The 27,452-nt window shown below is 40.7% G+C and overlaps 2 protein-coding genes across 4 annotated transcripts; one reads left to right on the top strand and one right to left on the bottom strand.

The window, feature by feature from the left end:
* Positions 1-199: 199 nt before the first annotated feature.
* Positions 200-5,654, bottom strand: hspbap1 (hspb associated protein 1). Of its 3 annotated transcripts, none has more exons than XM_077537081.1 (8): positions 5,489-5,654; positions 4,488-4,680; positions 4,218-4,402; positions 3,505-3,641; positions 2,810-2,981; positions 2,189-2,272; positions 2,010-2,114; positions 200-1,100 (listed from the first exon to the last, which is right to left on the bottom strand). In XM_077537081.1, the coding sequence occupies exons 2-8, from the start codon at positions 4,675-4,677 to the stop codon at positions 750-752; spliced, it is 1,224 nt and encodes a 407-aa protein (XP_077393207.1). In that variant the 5' UTR covers positions 4,678-4,680; positions 5,489-5,654; the 3' UTR covers positions 200-749. The 3 variants fall into 3 exon arrangements, with proteins under 3 accessions (XP_077393207.1, XP_077393208.1, XP_077393209.1); XM_077537082.1 differs by having other exon boundaries at positions 4,488-4,694; positions 5,489-5,532; XM_077537083.1 differs by lacking the exon at positions 5,489-5,654 and having other exon boundaries at positions 4,481-4,614.
* On the top strand, positions 5,605-27,361 carry slc49a4 (solute carrier family 49 member 4). The gene is made up of 9 exons (XM_077537080.1): positions 5,605-6,137; positions 10,642-10,735; positions 12,643-12,929; positions 13,712-13,841; positions 17,297-17,405; positions 21,226-21,293; positions 23,556-23,683; positions 23,881-24,063; positions 26,262-27,361. The coding sequence occupies exons 1-9, from the start codon at positions 5,840-5,842 to the stop codon at positions 26,375-26,377; spliced, it is 1,413 nt and encodes a 470-aa protein (XP_077393206.1). The 5' UTR covers positions 5,605-5,839; the 3' UTR covers positions 26,378-27,361.
* The last annotated feature ends 91 nt before the right edge of the window (positions 27,362-27,452 follow it).

The following is a 27,452-nucleotide window of genomic DNA, read 5'->3' as shown; positions in this document are numbered from 1 at the left end:
AAAAAAAAAAGACAACTTTATTGTCATCAGTTGGTAAACGTTTTCCCTCTAAACTTGACAGAAAAGACGCATTCTCAACAGTTTGAGCTTTTTGATTTATTTTTTGGCCAATTTTTTCTCATGAAAAACTGCAACTGTATCCACATAATCCTAATTTATTTACTTTAAAAAAATGCAAAAAAAAAAAAAAGTCAGACTGTTCTGGGAAAAAAAATGAGACTTTATCAAACAAATACAGCTTTAATGTCATCAGTTTGACTTCACAAAAAATGTTTTGCCTTCTTTATTTCTTGAACAAGTCTGCAATCATTCTAATCAGTTACTTTTTTTCACGAAAAGATACAACTTTATTCTCAGGTGTTTCTGACTTTTTCTTGAACAAAAAAAATAAATAAATCGGTGAATTAATTTTGACCATTTATTTTCTTTTTAAGTAACAATCCAACAATATTTTATGTCATTAGAACAGCTATCGGTGTACAAAAAGTAAAGAAACTAGAGCTCACCGAAACCTTCACACCTTATTTTGTCTTCATTAGTTATTTGTCCCGTTGCTAGGCAACAAATATGTTTACATGCATGAAATGCAATTACGATGAAGGACGTGACCCCAACACAGACGAACAAACATCCGCCCTGATTGGATTATTGAAGACAAGGCGCTGACTTTCAACACATCTTTCACTCTGATGTTGCCTCATTTGCATAAAGGTAATTGCACTCATCTGACCGCATCAGATTGTCTATTCTCAGAGTAACTGCGTTCTACTTTGCTTGTCCAACAGGAGCTGGGTAACCATGGCGACCACATCTGGATGCAGCAGACACTCCAAAAGGTCGTCCGTGCTTACGGCCGCCTCGTCCATCGTACCGGGAGCGATGCCGTTGCCGCCATCTTGGAGCGGTCGCGGAAGACGGGGGACGGGAAGTAGACACGGTCCGAAGGGGGCGTGGCTTCGGATGCGTCCACCTGAGTCGCGTTTTTTCGGGTGACGACCGTCTTTGGATTCCAAGGTGGGTTTGGTCTTCCGTTGCCGAGCGCAAGCCCGCAAAGCCAAGTTGATGTACTGCATGTTGTCATTATGGGATGTCACGCCCTCCTGTGGACATAATTGTCATTGATCACCAGATGTTTAAGTCACAATCCGTGCACACAAACTATTGACCAATCACATTGCTCAGGATGATGATGTCATATAAGTCCAATTAATATGGTGATATCATCACCCATACGGGCTCTGGGTGGAAGAGTGGAACCGTCACTTGCCTTCGGTGCCGGTTGGCGTGGGTTCGCTTCCCCACCTGGGAGACCATGTTGATTTGTCTGAATGTTTGTGTGAGTGAGTGAAAACAATAAATAAAAAAGAATAATAATATCATCACTCATACCGCCCCCCAAACAGCAGGGGGAGCTATTCTCATGGTACCTGGGTAGAAAAAAAAAAAAATGACCACAACAAATTGCAATTTTTTTTCCTCAATATTGTGATTTAATATGCAATTATTTTTTCAAGGTCCTCTTCTCATGTTTTTTTTTTTTTTTTTTTAAACAAACGTGAGCAATAAATTGTTTTACGAATATTATACAAAAATCTTTTTGTCTTAGTTGTAAAGCCAAATGGCAGACTTCCTGTACATTTTACTGCATGATCAAAAAAAATTATAATTTTGTTTTATATAGTTTTTTTTTCTTTTTTTTTTTTAAACTTTTGTGTTTTATATTTTTTTCTAATATTTTAATCTTGTTTTAATTAATTTTTAGGGCAGGTTTGTTCATTTTGTTTTTTCAAAAATGCTTTAGTTTTGTTTTATTAGTTTTAGTATTAGTTTTAGCTTTTTAAAAATATCTGAAGTATTTGTCGAGTACAAGATAAAAATGTTTTTTCAATTTTAGTTTTTTTTGGTTAGTATTTGCTAACTACAATAACTTTGATGGCTTAATTAAGACTTTTCTGTGGGTCACAATCGCGACATTGATTTGAATCTGATTAAACGTTAATTTCGAGTACCTCTGTGGGGTTGAGCCAGCGCTCGTCATCGCCCTGCGCTCTCTTTATGGCGCACACCACCGTCCTGGTCACGGCCTCGCCCACACGTGCCACGTGATCGTCCTCCTGCACGGGAATCGATTCATTGCTCAGTTAATAAATCGATAATATAAGAAATGTCATTATTTTGTGCGGCTCACCAGCTCGATCCAGGAGTTGACGCTGACCGTGACGGCGTCCAGGGACTCCACGTAGTGCCACCAGTGTCGGGGCACGAAGAGAACCTGACCACACAGCAAGAGGCCCGACCATGTGATTGACCGCACTTCCTCTTTCTGGCCACCAGATGGTAGCATTGCACCTCTGGCTAAATAGCAATGCTGATGATGACAGGCAAACTCGTGGCCTTGTTTTGTCACAGAGGTCATTGGTCAAAATTTGAATGGGTGGTGAGTCAGTGGATTGGCAGGACCCAAACTTGACCCCGCCCACTTTATACCCTGACAAGGTGTCGGCTTCCAGGGAAGATGAAACACGAGAGAGAACGTTGTGCAATCGAAAGACGACACAGTCACAACCTTATACTCGTGTGCAAGGACCAATACACAACAAATCACCCCAGTGTGTGTATTTGTGTTGTGTATATATTTAGTGTATTTGTAAGCATATGTGTGTTTTTACATTGGTGTGCATGTTTGTTTTTATGTGTATGTTTAGCTTTATCATCTAAATAAAGATGACTTGATGATATCACATTTTAATGCGCAAGTAGCTACAAGTGTGGATGCTAACAATGCTAAGCTAATTATAGGTAGAGCGACCTGTCCGGGCAGCAGCGTGACGACGTGCGCGGCGGCATGCCGGAAAGCGGGAAAGCTGCCGAGGTCGGGCCGCGTGACGCTGACGCGGCTGAAGACGCTGGACTCCTCGTACGGGATCCTGCTCGGGTACATCTTGGACGTGTCCGACGGGGGGAATAAGTGCCAGCGCTTCCTGCAAGCAAACAAGTAAGAGGTGTGCGTTTGCACAATACGCTAAAATGTGTTTGGTTTTGCGTATCTGATGAATTTCTCAAGCAGTAGTAAGCCAACCACCAGGGGGCGAACACACGCTTAAGGCTTCACTAAGCTGCCTAAATAACAAGCAATGTGTTAGCCTAGTTATTTTAAAATATTTTTTTATTATCCATCCATCCAGTTTCCAAACAGCTTATTCTTTTATTCAGAAATGATAAACAATTAGTTGTGCACTTACTTGGCGTGTATTCGTTATGCAAAGCGGCCATTTTTAACAGTTGCATCCAATGTCAGTTCCCAAAGGTGTCACACAAAGTCACCAGACTTCATTAAAAAAAAGCAATCATTTTAAAAGTAACCTGTCCATCAGTGTTCAAAGAGAGTAGACCAAGCGTGTATTGATATTGATTTCAAATCAGCATCATGACGGAAGCATTTCGGCATCATTTTGACTGCGCTCACTCGAAAGCAGAGGTTAGGCATCAACCACGCAGTCTTACCGCCCTTGCACCTGCAGCACCAAGTTGCAGCCGTAAGAGTCCAGGTGGCACGGCGTGTTGGCGCCCTCCGTGCCGATCCACAGCGTGCTGTCTTTTCCGTTACGGCCCTCGAACCCGAACGCCTCCCACTTTACATCCTGCACACACCCACATATGGACGACGAAGCCATTAGCACACACACAAGCGGTTGTCAGTAAACGGCAGACTGGTCAATGTCGCCCGAAGGCACATTTCAACACGATGTCATTTACGTGCCCGACGCTATAAAAATTAATCTGCCAAATAAAATGCTGCCGCGCGTGTGTGACCACCCTTTAATGTCTATCTGCAAGAAGAAGCTGCACGTTTTAATTGAAAATGTCAAAAAAAAAGAGATTGAGTGGGGAAAAGGCAGGATTATCATTCCGTTGACATCCTGTCGCCACCTGGAACTTTTTAATAACGATGCTATATATATATATAAATAAGAGAGGAAATAATGAACTGTATTTATATCTTGTCTCGCATTCTCATTGATATGCATACAATGTTTTGACTTTGCTTTTTCTGGGCAAGGAGTTCCTGCATAATATCTGCAACACATCCCCATAACCAGAAGGGCAGTCAGAACAGCCAAGACCTCCGCCAAGGCCAACATTTTTTTATTTGATGTAGATGTACTGTATTTTATGTGCACTGAGCATTGAAGTCGTTTTACGAGGATCGTGTATACCTGAAACATGTCGGGCTGGTGTGCAAACATCCTGGCGATGTATTTGTAGTCGGCGTAGGCCCAGAAGTGAGACCGGGGGTAGTCACAGAAAGAGCCCACATCCTCCCCCGCCTCACCTTTCAGCCAGTTGAGGAAGTGACCCATGCTGGCTTCCACGTAACAGCACTGAGTTTCAAACTGAGGCACTGTGGATACAAACCGAGCAAGGAAATTCATATTCATTATTTCCATTGTGCAAGGTGCCAGTTGATTCATTCATTCACCCCCTACAGTTCGTCTCCTCTTTTCTCCCCAAGCGGAATCGGATGCTTTTGTCCCCGAGACGTTCGTGCAGGTTCTCTGCGGTCCAGCCGAGGACGGGCCAGCCGTGCGTCATGTTCAGGAAGACAGCGGGCTGCTGCAGATGATCCACAATCCTCCGGGCCTCTTCAGGACTGAAGGCCGGGATGTGGGTGGCCATGGCCTGCAACACACAGTCTATAGTGGGTTTTAGGTCAGGGCTTTTTGGTGTTTTATCATCAAACATGATAGCATATTTAGGCGGTGCGACTGACGGATGTCAATCATTTGCTCATGCACATCGCCACACACTCGTGGGGACACACAAAGGCTGGAGCTCATTAGCAAAGGAGAATATTATACTTTCTTGGCCAGTTATTTCGGGTCAGTAGGTAAAAGTTGATCGCTTATGTTTCAATTGATTATACGTTCCAAAAAGTACAACATCAAACCGGTAATTTCGTTTTTGGCAATAGTCCATCATGAATAAGTCATGCTAGCAATGTAGTGTGTCACCTTAGCATGTCACCATGCACATTCCACACACATTTAGTGATATTTTTGCTTTTTGATGTCATTGAGTACCGCTGGTGGTCAGTGAGGGATGAAATAGAACTCCATAAATGATAGTATGATGGGTTTTTTTTATTTCTTCTGTCTACTGTACACCCTCCCAAGTTAAGTAGGTTAATCGTCACTGGCTTCCTTGAAAGGCAGGCACTTTATAAATCTAAGTTATTTATAAGTTCCAATAGGTGTTGTTATTGCTATTTTGTTTTCTCGATCCCCGTCAAACTACATACAAGAAAAAGGTATTGGAATAACTGCAGTTGATCACGTTACCAACCAGTCTAATGGAAAGCTAGTTAGCATCAAAATCACCTAGAACACATTTATCTTCACTTTAAAAGTCACTATATTAACACCGTATCGGTTGGATAGCTAAGTAACTTGAGGAATACAAGATCTTGGAAAGAAAATAAGGAACACACCGTTCTAGGCACGTGCAGTGAATCTGTGGGCGGAAGTAAACAAATCTCACATGACTGTGACGTATTCGTTTTCAATTCGCCCGTCACGCGCTGTGTCTGTGAAACTGCTCCATTTTGGCTCCGGGCATGTGGCCGCGCCGCCGTACGTAAAACTTTTAATGCGAGCTGAAATGGCGGCTCAAGAGCCACAGTTTCCAAAGCGGAAACCCGATCTCATGCACATGCGCAATCACGCTCCATAGCCGTCGGCAGTTTTCGTTTGTGCCAGCGACTGGAACTGAAGGTACACAACGTTCTCTTCCGCGGAAAACAAGCGGAATTGACTCGGAACCGAGCTCACGGTGATCTACTATGGGTGCCGCTTCGAGCACCGAGGCCGAGAGGGAGCCGCTTCTCGCGCCGGCCCACGCCGCGGCGAGAACTCCGCCGCCCGTCAACAGCCGAGTGTACGGCCGAAGATGGCTGGTCCTCAGCCTCTTCTCCCTGCTGGCCCTCATGCAGGGAATGGTGTGGAACTTCTGGGGGCCCATCCAGAACTCTGCCGCCCACGCGTTCGGCTTCACCAAGTCCGACATCGCGGTGCTGGTCTTGTGGGGTCCGGTGGGCTTCGTTCCGTGGCTGCTGTTCATGTGGCTGATGGATAAAAGAGGTGAGCTCGGACTGTCAATGTCAATGTCAATGTTAATGTCGGAAAACACGATTAGATATCGTTTGACTTTATTGTCAATGTTAATGTATCGATTTGGTAAAACATTGATAAACAAATGTCGTTAGATAGCCAAATAGCATATTGGATATGTCAACAAACAAAACAAGCAACAATCTCCATAACCACTATCGACACCGATATCAGTTGTAATAATATAACTTCAAAGCAATTCAATTTAGTGTTAAACTAGTTTGGGGTGGGACTGCACGTTCTCTAGTAAATTAAATAGAAGTACACACTGTGAACACAAATGTAACAAACTACACCCTATCGAACTTTTAAGCAAGTGACGGGTGATAACCTCACGTTCCTTATCGATACTTAAATATTTATTTATTTATTTTTTAGTTCTAGGAAGGGATTCCACTGTTGTGATTGCGCACATTTCCTTACAGATATGATAAGTAAAATAGAGACTGATATAGCAGACATTGATGTCGATAAGACAAGATAGGGGTGTTTTGATCAGGGTTTTACGCTGCTGATTCCGATACCGATTATCCTTGAGTAAGATCACCTGATACTGATCAAATGGGTTAGCTGCTTGAAAGCTCCTCATGGCAGCATTATTGCCTGGTTTGCCTCGTGCCCGAGCAGTGTTCAGGAAATCAAGAAGGGATTTATCTAAAGCCAACAGCCTCAAACCTGGCTGTCAAGATGGACAGTGACTTTAAAATGGACCGGCAAATTGCCGCTGTTGTCAAATCCAGCTTTTTTTCATTTTAGGCAGCTGGCTAAGGTAAAAAATCTCCTATCTCAGCAGCACTTATAAACGGTAATCCATGCCTTTGTTACATCTCGGCTTTATTTTGGAATCAGCCAGTCCTCCCTCCAGCGTCTCCAGCTTGCCCAAAATGCTGCTGCTTGTCTCCTTACTGGTGCTAGCAAGAGGGAACACACCTATCCTGACCTCTCTTCACCGGCTGCCCGTGAAATTTAGAGTTCACTTTAAGATTCTTCTATTTGTTTTCAAATCTCTCAATGGTCTTGCCCCACCTTATCTCGCCGAGCTCTTGCACCTACACACCTGCCCGGTGCCTCAGGTCAGCAGACCAGACACAATTGGAGGTACCGAGGGCTAAGCGGAGGCTTAGAGGACATCGAGCCTTTGCTGTTGCTGGTCCCTCCCTTTGGAACGACCTTCCACTAAATATTAGGCAATCCCCCTCTTTATACTCTTTTTAAAACACGTCTTAAAACACATCTATATTCTTTGGCTTTTGGCACACCATGAGACTTTTTTTTTTTTGGTGTTTTGTGGTGATGTCTGATGTTTAATCTACTTATTAATTAATTAATTAATTCATTCATTCATTCATTCATTCATTCACTTGCCTACTTCTTATTTATTTACTGATGTAAAATTTACGCACTTCAAAATGTTTGCTTTGTTCTTGTTCTGTTACCTTATTCTTTACTGCACAACCGATATTTATGTTTATGTACAGCACTTTGTATACAGCAATGTCTGTTCTTAAAGCGCTTTATAAATAAAGTTGAGTTGAGTTGAGCTACACCGTTCACAGGCTGGACTTTAGTTGGCTGCAGGATGCGAAGTACCAGCTGAGGGAGATTGGCAATGAAAGGCATTGATCGACATATGCCGATCACATACTTCACAATCATACTGCACAATCCTAGTACCTCTAAGTGATGATAAGTAAAATAGAGAGTCAGTGTAACTAAATGCATTTAATTCAGAATCTTTAATAACTTAATAATACTGTATAATAATTTCCCTCTATTTCCCTGAATAGTTAATATAGTTATATTATCAAATTTGGCAGACCCGTCACATTTGTAAGATTTGACCGTATTAATTAGGCAGTGAAACATTGTTATAGTTTGCACGTCATCGCCAGTGGAAGTGCCATGTGACTGATTTGTCGAATTGCATAACTCTTCATGTGACAATGGAGTCAGTTCAGACAAGTCAAATAAGACACCTGACAAGTTTGTCAAATCCGCATAGTCGGCACTCAACTTTACTGCGAGTGGACGGGGTAAATTGGGTTAGTGTGGCGTTGTGAACCTTGTTAAACTCCAGATGTCACAGTTCTTAATTGTTGGCTGTGTGTGACACACACACACACACACACACACATAAACGGTGAGAAGAATGGTGTGTATGTGATATGTTTGGATACAGTTGGAATGAAACAGAATTCAATTAGAAAATACATGAATATTAAAAAAACAAACAAACAAACCAATATAATACAAAAGTTAAAGAATTAATGAAACTAGATGATACCGAGATATTGGACACAATTATTTACAAATAGTACAAAAATATTAAAATCAAATCAAGTTTGACAAGAATATTCAATGGAAAATACAAGTATAAGAAAAATACAAATATTTGAAATGACACAACATACAAAAATATGCTAACATGATCCAAAAATAAGGAAGTACAAAAACAATAGATGAAAACTGTTCATATACAGTAATAGAAAAATGCACACATTTAAAAATTATACAAAAAATGCCTAAGCATTTGATAAAATGCACTCAAAAAGTAAACAAAATAGCAGAAAATAATAATAAATAATGGGAATAATAGGAATAATAGGAATAGTAAATACAGGACTGTCTCAGAAAATTAGAATATCGTGATGAAGTTCTTTATTTTCTGTAATGCAGTTAAAAAAACAAAAATGTCATACGTTCTGGATTCATTACAAATCAACTGAAATATTGCAAGCCTTTTATTATTTTAATATTGCTGATTATGGCTGACAGCTTAAGAAAACTCAAAATATCCTATCTCAAAATATTAGAATATTTCCTCAGACTGAGTAAAACAAAAATGCCATCATCAGCGATATTAAAACAATAAAAGGCTTGCAATATTTCAGTTGATTTGTAATGAATCCAGAATGTATGACATTTTTGTTTATTTCATTGCATTACACAAAATAATGGACTCTATCACAATATTCTAATTTTCTGAGACAGTCCTGTAATTTTTAAATAATGTGGAAAACAATACAAATTTACCAGATAAAGAAATATTTTATGATGAAAGATGCACAAAAATATTTTAATAAAAAAAGACAATGCAAAAATATCATGAGAAAAAGATATTTACTCGGAATATACATCAGACAAATACTATTACGCAAAAAAAATGTTAGAAAATGATGTAGAAATATCAGACAAACATTAAAAAAAATACACAAACATGAGAAAACAATAAAATAAAAATACATAAATATTGTGATGAATTATTTTTAAACCATGAACCATTTCATCCGCATGTTTAAGGAATGTCTACTTCAGTGTTCTGTCCTCTTGTCCTACATTGACCTCCAATACAGTATGTGAGTGTGTTGTCGGAATGCCATTAAGTGCTCCTTGTGCCACTCGCGTCTCGAGGGTCTTTTCAAGCTATTCCGGTTCAACTCACTCTTGAGGGTCTTTTCAAGCTGTTCCAGTTGAACTCGCCAAAAAAAAAACAAAAAAACAAAAAACAAAGGCACCTTCAGGGTAGCTCTGACCTTGCTGCTGTTTGAGTTTTGGGTTTATGGCGGTCGTCAGAATTTTACGCCAGGCTCTGACCAAATGCAAAACCCAAAACGTAATGTTTTGAAAATTGCCTACTTGTCTCATATTTGAGGTTCACATTTGTTAGCAATCAGACACAAAATGTTGAAATTTGGATTCAAGTTGAAAATGACCAAAATGATGGACCACTTCACACCAAAATGGCTGACTTTCTGTCTGCTTTTGGGCATGGTTTTATTTTTATTTTTTTTATTTTTTTGTGGACTAGTGAAACTGGCTTCAGGCAGGGGTTGAATTTTCTAAAAATTCCAAGCAACCCTTGAAATGACCAAAATGATGTGGAAAATTAATTGCCACTTTAAACCAAAATGGCTCATTTCATGCATCTTTTCTGGCATGAGACTTTTTTGTAAATCTTCCTATGATTGCCAGATATACCAAATTTCATATTTGCAAAGTGTAACTGACTTTGGGAGGTGAATTTTTCAAAACATTTGATGTACTCCTGAAATGGCCAAATTGACTCTTAAAATGGCCGCTTCCGTCTAAAGCAAAATGGCAGACTACTTATAAATTATACCGCATGGCTTTTCAAGACTTTTTCTTTTTTTCGTGTGTGAGATAAGTCATAATTTCTAGCTATTCATGCTATAAGGGAAATGGAGAGAGTTTCCTAAAATGTGCGTGCAAAAGATCACTTCCACATGCGAGTAAGGAAAGACGCAAAATGAGGAAGTTTGGCAGTCCTCACATGGCTTGCAGCTGTTGCTGACAGGACGGCAACCAGTCACGGTCAAAGTTCTCTGGTCCATTCACACATGACGATAATGTGATATGTTGTTAATAACTACATAAAAACATGCTTGGTGTGTTCATATGCGATATTGCCCGTAGACTCTTGTCTTCTAATCATGTCTTGTCTCGCATCCTGCAGGTCTTCGGGTGTCCCTCCTGCTGTCGGCCTTCTTAATGCTGCTGGGGGCGGTGCTACGGAGCATCCCGCTGTCGGACCCGGCTCTGCGGCGCTTGTAAGTCTCCTCCTCCGCCTTCTCTACCTGCCAGCTCCTCCTCCTCAATTTCCTTTTCATCCTCTTGATTCTCCTCTCCTTCCTCATCTTCATCCTCCTCCTCTTCCTCCTCCTCCATCTTGTGTCCCGTGACGCTGGTGGCGAGGCCCCTTAACAAACTCCCAACACTGCCAAGGCGACTGTGAATTGTAACAACTCTGCTCTTTGTTTGGACTTGTTCATCGATATGTTCTAAAGTCACTTGTGGTCGTCGCCTACTTGGAAGCTCTATCGATTTCTCTTGTGTACTGTGGCATTTGCCATAAATAATAGAATGGACTAGGAGAATACAAAGCCTTTATTGTGATTGTATGGGTGGACACAATGAAATTGGGGCCGAGAGGCACGATGACATTCATTATATGCCAGCTCATTCAGGTAACCGAGCGTGCCGTGGACATTTTGCGAATTCTGAATAACTATCGCTACAGTACAGTACCAATCATTTTATACTGCAATTAATTGAAATCATCAATATAACGTCGTCGCCTCCAAAATCGGCCGCTCTGGTCTACTCAGACCAAGGTCAAAACTGGAGGTTGCACCCGCTGGCGCCCCGGTGCATGATGGGATTGACCCCAGCGTGACGCGAGGACAAGATGGCCTTGTAGCGACAGATTGCAAGATGACAAGAAAAATCGCTGACGTGGTTCATTTGCGTGCTAATTGTAAACGGGTCGCAGGTGTTAACGGACGACTCGATTGTGGGCGAAGCATTTGCCAGGTAACGACATGCTAACACAATAAATGGCCACAAAAACTTAATATTGTTAAAATATTATGTATTTTGATAGTGAATATTGTTGTTTCTTGGTATATATTTTTTTTTAGTTTTGCAAATTTCCATGTATTTTTGGCTCGTATTTTTGTACTTTTCCAAATATTTGTCTTTTTCTATTCAATATTTATGCAATTTTCCTTAAAAAATAAAATAAAATAAAATAATATATATATATATATATATATATATATATATATATATATATTACCTTTTTTTGTTTTGTTGTTCTTTCAAAATCTACTTTTATTTATTTATTTATTTTCCCCAAAAATGACCAGCACTAAAATATATATTTGGTAGTTTTAATCAAATTCGTTCATGTATTGGTCTGAAAAAAGTAGTATCCAACATCCCTATTTTTAACTCCTAATATTAGTAATATTTTTTCAGCAAATAATCCTGAACTAGTTTGTAATATATATATATTTTTTTTTTGGGTGTAAAGAGGCTTCGAACAAAATCACCAAAATGTCATATTTGTGCCAATAAAAGGGCAACTGTTGACCACAATAAAAATTGTTTTGATGTTGAATATTTTTGAATACTTTCCAATATATTTTCATCTGATAGTTAATATTTTTTTCCTCATATCTCAGTATTTATATTTGTTTTTTACTACGCAAATGTTGAAAATATGATGCCAATCACTTGCAGGTGCAATTTTGACCAGTAGATGTCACTGTAACAGAGACAAAAAGCCCGAGTGAGCATCCATTGCTGCTGCCAGGGCGCCGTTCACCGGAAACATCTTTTGTTTGTTGGCCTAGAACGGGCCTTGATGCAGACAGCTTACCTCTCCACATTTTATGACCTCATACGCACCAACGGGTCACTTCATTAGGTACACCAGTGCACCTGCTTGACATTTCATTTATCAAAAGTAATAACTTCAATGTCATCTACTCGGCTAAGGCCAAGTGACCCTCAATGTACTGTATATATATTAAAACAGTGTATGTGTTCACAAAAGCTACGTTAGACTTTGAAAATGTTATGTTTGTTCCAGAAAAGGCTATTTTAAGGATTTTAACTTGCCTGTTTGTTTTTGTTTTTTTACTGAAACGCCATATTTGGTTTGGTGTTGCAGGTTAATCCACGCCGGTCAGCTCCTGAACGGTTTAGCCGGCCCCACCATCATGAGCGCCGGCCCCTTCCTGTCCACCACGTGGTTCGCCCCGGACCAGAGGGCCACCGCCACCGCCGTGGCCTCGCTCTTCTCCTACCTAGGCGGAGCCGCCGCCTACGTGGCGGGACCCCTGATCGTGCCCGCCCCCAACGGCACCCAAGCGGCCGGCCACCGGGTGTCGTTGTCGGCGCCGGCGCCCGATTTGGACCGCGTCATCCGGGAGAAGATCCAGCTGGTTATGTATGCGGGTATGAGCCGCCTAAGATCGATAGCGCATCAGTGTCGCGTCAGGGGACAAATACAATCAAAATAACACACACGCGCAAAAAAAAAAAAAGAAGCCAATTTGGAGTCTCCACATGCAGGCAGCTGGAAAAAAAACTAGATTGTTGGGAGTGTCATGCTTAAATGATTTAGAAAATTAAAAGCATGTGGCGCTGTCGTACGATGGAGGCTGACGTTTGTTTTCAGCTTAATTCCACGTCACTCATTCAAAGTTTTGGAGGTCGCCTCAGGACGCTGAAAAACAAAAACAAAAAAAAACAACAAAAAAACAACATAGACACTCTGCGACATTGTGTTGAAAGTCTCTCAAAACAAAACGTCAGTCTCTCAAAAATATCATCAAAAATATTTTAATTGTAATTTGTAGTCAGATAAAGAGCGTTGGTGACATGATTAATTAGAAAGTAAAGAAATTTAAACAGTTTGTGCCAATTTTTTTTTTGCTTCAATTCAGTGGGCAATGTTCTGCTCCTTCTGCTGTTCACACTTTGGCCACCAGGGAGCAGTATAATACAGACATATGGATACATTACACATGGAGACGTCTCTGCTCCTTATTAGTTGTTCTTTGCAGAGGTTAAACTAGACTATAAGGTACTGGGATGCCTCACATATAGTGTAAATGTAGCGATCGCAAACATTTATCCAAATAAACCACACAAAAATTCTTTTGTGATTAAAACACTATTTTTGCTCCCCAAACGACAAGCAAATAAATGTTCACGTCTGGCCGCTCCCCCTCCAGAACTGGCCGCCATCGCTGCGCTATTTGTGGCCGTCCTCATCTACTTCCCCTCGCGGCCGCCACTTCCCCCCAGCGTGGCCGCCGCTAGCCAGAGGCTCAGCTACAGGAGCAGCATCTGCAGACTGCTCAGGTGAATATTGTTTCTACTTATCATCTTTCATATTTTTGACTTCAGTTTTTTTTTTTTTTTTTTTTACTACAATACCTTTTTTAAACTAATACTTAATTGCATTTTCCAAACTTTTTTTTTCTCATTTTAGGGCAAAATCTTTAATCTGTGCATTATTTTTTTTATTTTGTCCAATAATTGCTTTGTATGTGTGTGTGTGTGTATATATATATATATATATATATATATATATATATATATATATACAGTGTATATATACATAATTTTATTTTTCAAGTAAAACATTTCTATTTCTAATATTTTAGTATTGTAATCTAATATTTCTGTATCTTTAGTATTTTTATCTAATGTTATTTTTGGCTAATACATTTGTATTTTTTGTATTTAGGTCTTAATATTTTGTATTTTTTGCTTAAAATTTTGTAGAAAGATTTGCCCCCAATATTTTTAATATTTTGTATTTTAGAATTTCTGATTTTTCAAGTAAGATTTTTTTTTATTTCCTTGAATTTTAAGTATTTTTTTTCATAATATATTTGTGAATTTTAGTATTTAGTAATTCAGTATTTTTGTCTATTTTGTTTGTATTTTTTAATATAAATTTTGTATTGAGTATTTTTTCCCCCTCATCACGTTATCTTTGAATTAAAAAATATATATATATTTCTTATCTTCCTATTTTACACATTTGGTTTTCTACATTTTTTCAAATGAGCATGTAATATTTTTGCCATTTTCTTAGATTTTAACTGTTTGTCTAATATTTTTGTATTTGATTTTTTTGGGGGGTGGGGCTACTTTGAGTGCTTTTGCAACATGTCTGAAGTAGAAAGTGAATATGATGGAGCCCTGTGCCTGTTGAATTCAATTGAATCTTTAACGAAGCCCCTCGCCATCTGCTGAGGTCCTAATCAAAAGAGGCTGCCGTATTCCCCTTCAGATTAATTACAGACCTATGATACCGGTCCATGTGGGTCACGTGTCGGTCCACCCTTAAAACACAGCCGACATGTGTAGCCCTGAAAAAAAAAGTTTCAAGGGCTCGTTTTCCGCCGAGGCAATTTCACAAGGAAGCGGCATTGCCCGAGGTTTCGGCCATGGATCAAAGCGCTGGAGACATGCGATGGCGGTCTGTGAAGAAATACCTTCACTGCGGGCCCAGTGGGCTCAGGAGCTTTTGGATGAATGACCAAGTGATCTTCATCCTTCACACAAAGATAGGCCAACTAATCCAGGCCATCCAGCTTGGCGCCGGTGATAGGCAGCCTTCCAGGCAGCTTTTTATCTCAGCCAGACAGCATCAAACCTCCAAGTGGCGAGCTCAGAGCGTGGATTCTGGCATGTAAATATACCAGGACGTAACCCAAATGCAGGCGCAAGCTGTGCTAAGTCAACAAGTTTACCTGAACATTTTGATGGAGTTGACTTGCGGAGAAATTCTAGGACGAGTTGGTCATGAAATGATCCCCGGATATGGCCGTAGAGCAGGGGTGGCCAAGTTCGGTCCTGGAGATCCCCTATCCAGCCTGTTTTCCATGTTTCTCTCCACTAACACACCTGATTCATGATCAGGATCGTTTATCAGGCTTCTGCAAAGCTCGCTGATTAGATGATCGTTAGATTCATCTGCGCTGAAGGAGGGAGACATGGAAAACAGCCTGGATCGGGGCTCTCGAGGACCGAACTTGGCCACCCCTGCCGTAGAGAGTTGAGACCCCAAAATGGACACTTCAAAACAAAATGGCCAACTTTCTTAGTCTTATTTGTTTTTTGTTTTTTTTGTTTTTTTTTGTTTTTTTTTTAGGTCTGCCCATGATAAAATTGAGTACCAAATATCATGGTGCGGTGTAGCGTTGGTTTCAAAGGATGAATTAAAAAAAAAAAAAAAAAAGGGGGGAAATCCCTGGAAATGGCCAACGTAAACCTAAAAATGGTCCCTTCAAATGAAAGCGGCACACTTCCTGTGTCTTTTTGGCCTTAGCCCTTTTGGACTTTTTCATAGGTTTACTAATGAGGGACATGACCACCAAATTGCAAAATATACTTCCAGTATATTTTGGGTCATGGCTTCTTGAGCCTTTTGTTGTTGGTCTATTCATTCTACAGGTGAGTACCAAATTCCATGATGCTAAGCATAATTAGCTTCAGGCACTGAATTTTCCAAAAAATAGAACAAAAAATTTCCAGCTCAAATAAAAATGGTACACTTCATTCTATTTTCTGCATGGTTTCTTTTTTGTGGGTCTACTCATGACAGACTGACCTACCGAATTTTGTGTTCCTAACTGGAATTAGCTTTTGGGGCTGGATTTTCCAACACAAACAAGCAGATGCTAGTTAGCTGTTAGCTAAAGCAAACCAGGACATGATTCCCTTCTCGTGGAGCCGCCGGACGTGTCATCAGCTAAGTGCCATTCGTCCTTGACGGACCCGAGGGGAGATCAATGCATCACCATGACAAGGTTCAAAGCTAAAGTGATTACAGCGAGGGAGGTGGGAGGCAGGCACGGGGGCGGCGGTGGTCTCATCAATCCCGTAGCTCGGTGCTGTTTGCGTTTGATTAAAATGAAACCATAACTTTACGCCCCCCTGTCGCGATTTTTTTCGGCCACGTAATTAAAACTCTGCAGATGCCATCAGCTGGAAGCGTTTGACGAACGGGAGGCTCATTAGGCTGGAATCCCGTCAGCGGAAATGTCCGGCGGACTGACACCTGTTCAAGTCATACATCAAGCAAACGTGCTGATTTACTCCAAACAATTTCACATGATTTATATGGAGCTGACATTTTTGACTCATTTTGGTCATTTCCAGGGAACGTTTCAGTTTTTTGAAAATTTTTGCCCCTGTAGCCTTTTTCGGTTAGCTACGGAGCTAGCTGTACGGGGCTGATTAGCCATTAGCGCTTAGCAGTTCAAAGATGAGGAAGTGTAGCATGTGACATTTCGGCGCTCCGGGAGGCCTTCCGCGGTACACCGGATCGTCCACGTTTGCGATTCTTTTCCATACGCCGACAGCATGACAATGAAGCGGGCGGGTGAAACCGAAACAATGAGACGTGTGTTACACGTGTGTTAGTGTTTGACTGTGCTTGTGTGTTTGATTCTGTGTGTGTGTAGTTGTTGTGGTAAGCTGAGTGGATTTGAGCTCTTTCACAAGCCCGCAGCTCACAAGCGTGTTGTTGCCTAAAGCTGTTTGCCTCAGCCGGGACTGGCTACTGGCTTTGATGTCTTATTTGTACACTGTCTGGGCTCCTTCATTATGGATGTGATGCGAACCGCATATCCGCTGCAGCCATCTTCAAACTCCAGTCTAAGGGTTCCAGTATAAGATTTTTATTTGTTTGCATTTTCTCAGGTCTTCCGGTTTGTTCCCATGTATGGCAACAATTGCCTTTAACACAGAAGTGGTGAAGTTTGCGTGATGATGATGATGATTTTTTGTGTGTCCTGTAGTAACCTCCGCTTCCTGATGATAGCGCTGGCCTACGCCGTGCCCACCGGAGTGATCGCCGGCTGGGCGGGCGTCCTTGACATGATCCTCACGCCGGCCAAAGTCAGCCAGGTACACAAGTACGCGCACTCGTATGAATTTGTCTGCTCCCCCCAGACAATAAAATATATTTGAACAGGAAAAGTTTAAATCTTGGGAAAAATTCCACCATCATAAAGTTTTAATAATAATTTTGGAATTTTGCAGTTTTATCCTTCCAACAATGTGGCTTTACCTTGCAACATTAAGGATTTTTTTTCTCCCCAATTAATTTTATGACTTTCTTCTTATAAAATTAGTATTTAATTTTTTGTAACATTATGACTTTATCTTCATAAATTGTTATTTTGCCCTCAATATAATTTCACACGTAATTTTATAACCCCCCACAGAAAAACTATATTTTATTAAAAAAAATTACAATTTCATTTTGATAATTTTATTACTTTTTTTTTTTCCACCCACACAATTTCATGACTCTACTCATATGTAAATACAATTTCATTTTGTGAATGTTATAACTTTATCCTTATAAATGCATATTTTTTTCCTCAATTTTATAAAAAAAGGTAATCTAATTTTCATAACGTCACAACTTTGTCACAAATGTTTATTATGAAATTCTGATTTCATTTTAGTAACTTTTATGAGTTTATTCCCATAACATCTGTTTTCCCCCCTAGAAATTTTACAACTTTATGCTTAAAAAAATACCACACAATTACATTTTTGGGACTTTATTGTTATAAATGTCTATTTCCACTCAAATTTTTACAGTATGAGTCTCTTTTTTTTTTTTTTTTTTTTCTCTCCCATTTAAAAAAGTTTTTATTCTCATTAAAAAAAATAAATAAATAAAAAAATTCTCCGTAAATAAAAAGAAATTAACTTTATCTTTGTTAAATTTTTTTCAAAATATGACTTTTTCTTGTAAAAATTATTTTCATTCTCGTAATAGTAAAAACATTCTTGTCATATGATTACAACTTGTACCCTACAAAATACAGCCTTATTCTATTTTTAAAGTTAAACATATTTACAATATTACAATTGTCCTGATGATATTTGAAAAATCATGTTGCAATTTTAGTCTTTCCTCCGAAAACAAACACGCCGACATGTGCACACAATAACACTCCATCACATACTCGCGCACTTGAGTTTTAATGAAAAAAAATAACTCATGATGGCTCCCTGCCTCAGGCTTTTTTGTCACAATGTTCGGTCACTGCTCGCCGCGCGCGGCGTTTTCCATCTTGCCGTCCCCTCGGAGGACAATTTGCGAGCCAAGTGTTGATCCTCTTCTTTGTGTGCGTGCGCGTGTGCATGACAATGAGGCAACACAAAACTGTCGTTTCCACTCCATTTGCCACACTTGAAATTTCGATAGGCCGCTCGCACGCGGGGAAACCTATTGGCGTGAAAAGCGCCGGCAAGATCATTTCTTTTCTTCAACGTTGCGTCTTTAAACTGGAAAGAAGCCCCCCACCACGAATGATTTATCGATGTTTGGTTATGATCTGCCCTAGCGGGGTTGAGTTATTCGAGTTTTATGTTTTATGGCGAGCCATCAAACGTTGCTGCCGTGCTCTGCCCACACACAATGGTAAAAATTTGAATATTTGGTGACTTAGCGTCATCTATCTAATATACAAGGCTTGGATTTTTCTAAAACGACCATAATTGGGGCACTTCAAAGCAAAATGGCCAACTTCTTCTGTTATGATAAACATGTCTACAAAATGAAAGTAGTAGCTCATTTTCATCAGAATTCAAAGGACCCCTAGAAGTGACCAAAATGAGCCTAGAATCGTATATTTCAAACAATATAATATCAGACTTCCTGTCTTTTCAGTCATGCTTTCTTGAGACTTTTTTTTGTAAGTCTACTACATGTGTCTATGTCCATGTCTCGATGGCTACCAAATAGCGTGTAGCTACTAAAACGGACTTCGAAGGCTTCCAACTAAAGTTGTGTACAAGTTAAATTAGCATTTTCCGTTTATCGATACACTGATAAAGTCACCCCTTCCAAGCATAAAAACATTTAGCCTTTAGCCATTTTTTTAGGTGAGGTGGGGTTTATTTTAGCACTTCCATTTAGGCTTATTTTTGCAATTCTTGAAAATCTGAATAAAAATAGGTGGATGGAAACCCACCTAGTGTACAGCGAGGGATCCTGGAGGTTAAATTAAATTATTTTAAGTTTGATGCTGCATTGCCATTAGCATGTCGGTATATTTAATATGGTTTCAAAAAAGTGAATTTGAGACTTTTTGAGGCAACATATGGTGTCACTAAAGTACTGTAAAAGGGAATTTTCTTTTTGAATTACGTTCCTTTTTTTTTTCATTCAGAAAAAGTACAATTAGTAACACAATCCAATTGATTCGGCACTCTGTAGTCGAGTAGTAAACGAACAGAGACCGTGGATTGGGGGTACGAGTCCAGGCTACACTTCCCACAAATAGGATAAACACTTCTGCAAATTTGGTGCGTTTTAGAGTGCAGTAAAAAGCCCTTAAAGCTGCAATTTATTTTCCCGTAGAATAACAGCGAAAGGAAAGTCGAGTGCCCATCCCTGGTTTCCTCCATCCATTGACATTGTCAACTTGAAAATATTTTCCCAACCATCAATTTTATTGCCGCTTCCCGGAGCGAGGCGCAGACAGCTCCCTGTCGAGGTGCAGTTCATATTGAATGCGGTCGCCTTGAGCGCCTCTTGGATGTAATTACCTCTACAAGCTGCAGCAAACGTGTTCCACCGAGCGCAACTCACATCAAACAGCTTGTACCCAAACAGCGTTAACCATGACGGCAGCCTTCAACGCCACTGGTGCCGCTCCAGTCAGTGAGGGACTCCCCACCCCACCGCCCTTGTTATTATGCTCCCGCACGAGCCCAACAAGCTTCCCCGAGCAGCAAGTTGACTTTTTGAAAAGATGAGAGCAGGGCGGCTGGGACTAGGGGGAGTCAAAAGTTATCCCAAGTTTGGTGGACCTCTTTGGGTGCACTTGGCATGTTCTTCCAGTGTTTGTGTGAGTCGATCCCAAGCGGATTGGTTGAATGCATTACTGGGATTGCTTGTGCCGCTGCCTGGGGCGAATGCAATTATAGTTTGGCATCCTCGCTTTTAGTCTCGCAAGAAACATTTCATGAACTCGATATATTGTGATGAGTTGTCAAGACAATAATTGCTCATTGTTTGATACGTATGCCCAATAGTACACAAAAGAGGAAGACGCGGTGTACCATTTGAAATGAAAGTTCCATAAAGTAATTGATTGCTTATCAGACTCGGGAGTCTAACTTTCACCACTTAGGACCTGGAATTGATCAAAATTGGTTGTTGCTTCAAAGCAAAATGGCAGACTTTGTGTGCATTTTGGGTCATAGCTTCTTCAGACTTTTTTTGTGGGTCTACTAATGATGGACATGCCTACCAAATCTTATGATGCTAAGTGAAAGTATCTTTGGGGGCTAAATTTTCAAAAAAGTTTCCAATTACAAAAAAAAAAGGAGTAAAATTAATTACCTTAAAATGACGGACTTTCTATGCATTTTTGGGCAGAGCTTCTTGAAACTTTTTTTTTGTGGGTCTGCAATGACGCACATGCTTACCAAATCTTATGTTGCTAAGTGCAAACTCTCTTTGAGGGCTGAATTTTCAAAAACATTCGAAGTCCCCCTTAAAATGACCAAAATTATCCTAAAATGTTGACTTCCACCAAAATAGCCAACTTCCTGTCTTTGCTGGCATGATGGACATGGCTACCAAATCTTATGACACTAAGTGAAACTATCTTTGGGGGCTGAATTTTCAAAAAAAAGATTACAATTACCGCCCAAAATGAGCAAAATTACCCTAAAATGGCCACTTTTTTGCCCTTAGGTTGACGCGGGCTGGATTGGTTTCTGGTCCACGGTGGGCGGCTGTGTCTTCGGGGTGGCCATGGCCAGGTAAGCCACTGGAACTGTGACTAAACTGTCTTGAAAGCCTTATTTCAAAGCGCAACACTTGTTTGAAGCCTGTATTAGAAATGTAAAATCCTGACCCTAGTTTGAGACTCGTTAACAAAAGGGATTCATTTATGCAGTAGAAGGGGACAATCGAAATCCATTTTCACTCATAAAGAAACTTGTTGTTGTCATGTGAAGTGTGCTCATGCTGTTAGATGAACTTGACGTCACGCGGACAGCGAGCACATCAAACTGAGTGCGCCTCCATCAGTTAGCTGTAAGCTGCTTATGGATTTGGGGGATTTTGGGGTATTGATACACGCCCTGATCCTCTCAGCAAAGAAATCAGGATTTAAAATGAAGCCCAAGCTAAAAAAAAGCTGCTCAACATTTACACCGAAAGTTCCGGGAACTTTTACTTCTTGGTACTTGCACTCCCTGCAAACCCCGAGGTGCTTTATAAAAGGGATGTTCAAGTTGAAAAAATGTTCTTGACAGTAATATGTTCTATGCACCTGCCCCCAGTAGTCTAACAGAAAAATCCACGTGTTCTTTTGGCACAGTGATGTTATTTTCAGTGGGCAGCAAGTGACAAAATGGCCGCCCCCAAGATGGCTGAAAACGGGTAGATCTTTCTGCTTGATTCATATTCCACAAATGCAATATGAATCAGAATACTGTGTTTAGACTAGCGGGTGTGCATAGAACATATTATAATGAACTTTTTTTTTATTGAACTTCACCTTTGTGTCCTCTTAGCTTAATGCTAATGAACAATAGAAACCACCATAGACAAGCTAACGAATAGTATCTTGTGTCCCAGGGCTTGACTGATTAATCCGCAAAAATTAAATAAAAAAAATAAATAGATAAAAAATTGCAAAAATGTGATGATTGGAAAAAAAAAAAGTCAGTTTTTTTCTTTTTTCTTTTTAAACACATTAATTTACAACACAATAATGACATTCAAACATTTTTCCTCCCCAAAAACAGGCAAAAAGTCAGCCGATTTTTATCTTTTATCTTTTTTTTTTTTTTTTTTTTTTTCCTGTAGTAAGCTTAAATACTAGGGCAAAGTATTGCAAAACAGTCAAATGCTCTGCCTGGAATTAATTTCTTGCTTTTTCAGAAGCACAATTTCCATTCAAGCAATCAATCAATAAATAAATACATAAATAAATAGGGCGAAAATAAATAAATAAAATAAAAACATTCTATATTATGAATATATATATATATATATATATATATATATATATATATATATATATATATATATATATTCCCTTGAACAGATGAATGCAAATGCAATTCATTTCAATGGGGAAAAATGATGAGAGTTATGAGTTACCAAAGTATTGTCACCTGAGCAGGATTTGGCTCTTCATAACTGAGCGTATCTCTAAATGTAGACACGACAGTTGATACAGTTCAAACCCAAAAGTTCCCATTTCGGCCCGGGTAAAAGTTACCTGTGGTGGAAACCTGTTTTATTTCCCAGACTTGATTTCATTGTACAAAGTACTTGTAGCACTTGATGAGCTTCTCTGGTTGACGTTCTTCTTCGTTACTTTTTTTTTTGTATTATCTGGAGCGTCTCTTCTTCGGTTCGAGAGCGGCGTCTAATCCTCCGCCAGCCGGCGTCCCCCGGAGAAGACGAGCTTGCCGTTAATGAGCTATGAAGCACAAAAAAAAGATGAGCGAGACAAGTCGCTCTCGGAGAAGACGAGCGCTGTCGCTTGTTTAATGACGGGAGAAATTAGGGCTGGGCGATTCATCCATTTTTAATGCTTAGTTCCAGTTTATTTGCCAAGACAAATTGAATTATTTTGAATGTGCATATAAACCATATAGCCCTGACTTACCTTAACTCAGCCTTGAAACCTCATCTTTGGCTGATATTTTTAAGTAATCCAAAACCTTTTTGCAGTAGTGTACATATTCCTGCCAAAAGCAGCCAAGAGAAAATATGTTGACATACGTGTACCTAAAAATAAACTTCTATATTTGTAAGGAAGTTAATGCTTGAGGGTGGAAAAACACTTGCTGCTTGTTTGGTATCAGGAGAAATAAAGCAAAGCTCAAAAAGTGAAAAAACAAAGAGAACTTTTGAAGAATGTCATTTTCTTTTTTTCCTTTAAGCAAAAAGGCAAAGAAATCATTTCAAATAGAATTTTTGAGAGGGGGAAAAAAAATCAAAAAATTCAGGCATCCAAGGATCAATCCACGTGTTGGTGAACGGCTTCCTTGTTTCCTGTGCAGGTTTGCGGACTCCATCCGAGGGATGCTGAAGTTGATCCTGGTTCTGATGCTGGCCGGGGCCTCGTTGTCCTCCACCTGGTTCACGCTCACCTGCCTCAGCAGGCTCACGCACCTCCCCTCCAACGCAGGTATGCTACCTTTGGCCAAGCTTGGGCTGTACATCCACTTGGTCGAATTGGGACTTCCTTGCTAGCTATTGATGGTAACAGACAATTCAACTGAAAAACAATGAATGCTCATTCCATTAGCCACATTAGCATGCGTGTAGCGCATGCTTGTTCACGGCCATCATTGGTAACGTGTTGTTGTTTCCGCCCTCCGGCAGCAATTTTGTACACGTCGTGCATCCTGGTGGGCATCTTCATCAACAGCAGCGTGCCCATCTTCTTCGAGCTCTTCATCGAGACGGTGTACCCGGTCCCCGAAGGCATCACGTGTGGCGTGGTCACCTTCCTGGGAAACCTCTTCACCGGCTTGCTCCTCTTCTTCCTCACTTTCTACTGTACAGGTAGGAGATTGCCACACATGCCCCACAACAGTACACAACCACGTCTGCAATTGCGATCTTAGTTTACTACCCACCTCTCTACCTACTTTATCTAATTTAGCTACCAACTGAACAACCTACCATACAGTCCTACCTACCTTCCCTCGCTTTATCTCCCGTCCTACCTTTGAGATTTTACCTACCTACTTACTTAACTAGTCTTAACTACCCACCTACCTACCTACTTATCTATCTACCTACCTACCTACCTACCTACTTACTTAACTAGTCTTACTACCTACCTACTTATCTATCTACCTACCTACCTACCTACCTACCTACTTAACTAGTCTTATCTACCTACCTACCTACCTACCTACCGACCTACCTACCTGCCTGGTCTTCCCTACCTACCTACGTACTTAACTAGTCTTACCTACCTACGTACCTACCTACCGACCTACCTACCTACCTGCCTACCTACAAACCTACCTACCTACTTAACTAGTCTTATCTACCTACCGACCTACCTACCTGCCTGGTCTTCCCTACCTACCTACGTACTTAACTAGTCTTACCTACCTACGTACCTACCTACCTACCTGCCTACCTACAAACCTACCTACCTACTTAACTAGTCTTATCTATCTACCTACCTACCTGCCTACCTACAAACCTACCTACCTACCTACCTACTTAACTAGTCTTATCTACCTACCTTCCTACCTACCTGCCTACCTACTAACCTACCTACCTACCTACCTACTTAACTAGTCTTACCTACCTACCTACCTACAAACCTACCTACCTACCTACCTACCTACCTACCTGCTTAACTAGTCTTATCTACCTACCTTCCTACCTACCTGCCTACTTAACTAGTCTTATCTACTTACCTACCTACTTAACTAGTCTTATCTACCTACCTACCTACCTACCTACCTACCTACCTACCTACCTACCTACCTACCTACTTAACTAGTCTTATCTACCTACCTACCTACCTACCTACCTAGTACCTACCTACCTGCCTTGTATTCCCTACCTACCTACGTACTTAACTAGTCTTACCTACCTACCTACCTACCTACCTGCCTACCTACAAACCTACCTACCTACCGACCTACCTACCGACCTACCTACCTGCCTGGTCTTCCCTACCTACCTACGTACTTAACTAGTCTTACCTACCTACCTGCCTACCGGCCTAGTTTCCCTACCTACCACTTACCTACTTAACTACTCTTACCTACCTACCTTCATTCCTATCTACCCACCTTCCTACCTACATACTTATCTAGTCTTACCTACCTACCTACCTAGTTTTACTTACCTACCTACTTATCTTTCTTGCCTACCTACCTATCTACTGACCAAACTTTCCTCCATTTCCTACCTTGCCTCTCTTTTAATTGCCAGCCTATCAACCACCTGACCTTCCTCTCCTCCTTTCAACCCCATGAGTGAGGCGCTTGTATTTAAAAAAAAAAATCCTCAGGGTGACGTGCGCCTGCTCTTGATATTGGAAACAATCCACCTGCTCCACGAACCCCCCTCAGCGGCCATCTTAACCCGGTCACGGTCACGCTCGGCCTCTCCGCTCTCATCCTCGTGACCAGAACCTCCGGCGAACCTCGTCGCCCTTCTCTTTGCTCCCGCCGCCCTTTTATTCCTTGTCGTTTAGCCGAGCGTGCCGGCGCGAATACAAAGCAGCGTCGAGGATTGGCAGGAAGCGGAGGCGGTCGGAGGTGTTGTGCTACCGAATGCCTTCCTCTCAATACCAGAATTATTCAGCACGCCGGATAATTACGCCGCTTCCTTTAGTCGATTATTTTCCATATTTCTTATTATTGTGACAAAGTTTTCCGGCCCGTGTGAAGCGAGCGACGTGCAGCCGCTGCGAAAAGACTGCCGAGGTCTTCAAAGATCTTCACTCGCTCGCTCCCCTTTGAGAGCTCACATGCGTTTTTTTTTTTTCTTTCTCTCCTTGGAAAAACTTTGTGAGAGAAGCGTCAATCACTTGCGTATGTTAATTTGTCTGCATCAGAAGCATGTAATGAAAAGTCACATTACAGTATATAAATTGCTACACCATGTCACACGACCAGAAGAGGAAGACAAATCTTCAGTCAAAAAAAATCTTCCCAACTTGTTTTTGTCACGACTGTTGTCAGAACATGAACCCTGTTGATTTTGTTCTTTTTTGTGTGCGTCCGCAGAGTTGTCCTGGCTGAACTGGTGTCTGACGGGCTCGTGCGTCTTCAGCCTGGTGCTCATCCTCTTCTTCCGAGAGTCGTACGACCGCCTCTACCTGGACGTCTTTGTCTCTGTGTAGCGGGACGGACGCAATATGGACGATAGCGGAGCACTTTTTGTTGCACAAAACCCTGGCAGCGAAAAGAAAAGGGACTTCAGCGGTGTTTTTTTTTTTTTTATTTGCCAGCGAGGATTCTTAAAATCAACGTTTACTCTACGGAGAAGACTTCCTGTTTCCAGGCAGCCATTTTGTTTGACTGACGTTTGTTTTTCTGGCCTCACACAAAATGGACGTCGCCACTGAGCTGCCCAATGACAAGCCAGCAGCCAAGAGACACATTCTGTTGTAAATATTATTATTATTATTTTAACATGAACGTGCTGAGCTCTGGGATTGGTTGTTTGTCTTAGCGGAACTTTTAAAAATTATTTGTATCATTTTTGTTGCGGTTTTAAGCTAACGATGCTGTTTATTTGTGTGCGTGTGATTGAGGCTGCCAAAGTGTGACGATTGTGTCGAGGGGAATAAAAGGGAAAAATAATTGAATTTTCTATCCTAAACTAGGTCCTTTGCCAACCTTATGTTTCTTTTTTTTTCTTTTTTTTAAGAATTGTTTTTCATGTTATGTGTTGATTATGTTTTGACTTATTTTAAGGTCACCAGCCTCACCGGGCGGGTCTCGAGGCCTTTGAAAGGCTGTTTACGTCACTTTTGTTGTGGTTTTAAGCTCACAATGTTTTGTTTTTTGTTTTTTGTCGTGGCCAAAGCGATGCGAGTCGGCGAGACGCTTTCATTGTGTAACCTCCAAGCAGGTGGGATAAAAGGAGGACACAAAACAAAAGGATTTTGAAAGGACTCCAAGGATGTTTGTTTGTTTGCACAAAGCGCGGGAATGGGAAGGTTAATTCATTTGTTTGTTCATCTTGTACACAAATGTTTGTCCTTTGCCGTCTTGCCCGTCTTCCTTCCTTTTGGACTTCGCCTTGTAAATGTCCGGAATGTTCTGTGTGGGAAAATTCTCCAGCACCTTATTGTCATTCTTAATAAAAAAAATAAAAAAAAAGTTTTATGAGTAAGAAGGCTGTGATGATTGACTTCAGGGGACCAGGGCAGAATGATGAAATATATCAATTAACTCATTCAAACCCAAAAA

The sequence above is a fragment of the Festucalex cinctus genome, chromosome 11, assembly GCF_051991245.1.
Source record: "Festucalex cinctus isolate MCC-2025b chromosome 11, RoL_Fcin_1.0, whole genome shotgun sequence".
Lineage (NCBI taxonomy): Eukaryota > Metazoa > Chordata > Actinopteri > Syngnathiformes > Syngnathidae > Festucalex > Festucalex cinctus.
This window is presented reverse-complemented; position numbering and strand designations above follow the sequence as displayed.

Excerpts from the sequence above, each read along its gene's own strand:
- hspbap1 (XM_077537081.1), bottom strand. The coding sequence starts at position 4,677 with ATGGCCACCCACATCCCGGCCTTCAGTCCTGAAGAGGCCCGGAGGATT. Across the intron at positions 4,403-4,487 it reads GAGAAAAGAGGAGACGAACT|TGCCTCAGTTTGAAACTCAG; the intron begins GTAGGGGGTGAA and ends TTGTATCCACAG. Across the intron at positions 2,273-2,809 it reads TCACGCTGCTGCCCGGACAG|GTTCTCTTCGTGCCCCGACA; the intron begins GTCGCTCTACCT and ends CTGTGTGGTCAG.
- slc49a4 (XM_077537080.1), top strand. The coding sequence starts at position 5,840 with ATGGGTGCCGCTTCGAGCACCGAGGCCGAGAGGGAGCCGCTTCTCGCG. Across the intron at positions 10,736-12,642 it reads GACCCGGCTCTGCGGCGCTT|GTTAATCCACGCCGGTCAGC; the intron begins GTAAGTCTCCTC and ends TTGGTGTTGCAG. Across the intron at positions 17,406-21,225 it reads CGCCGGCCAAAGTCAGCCAG|GTTGACGCGGGCTGGATTGG; the intron begins GTACACAAGTAC and ends TTTTGCCCTTAG.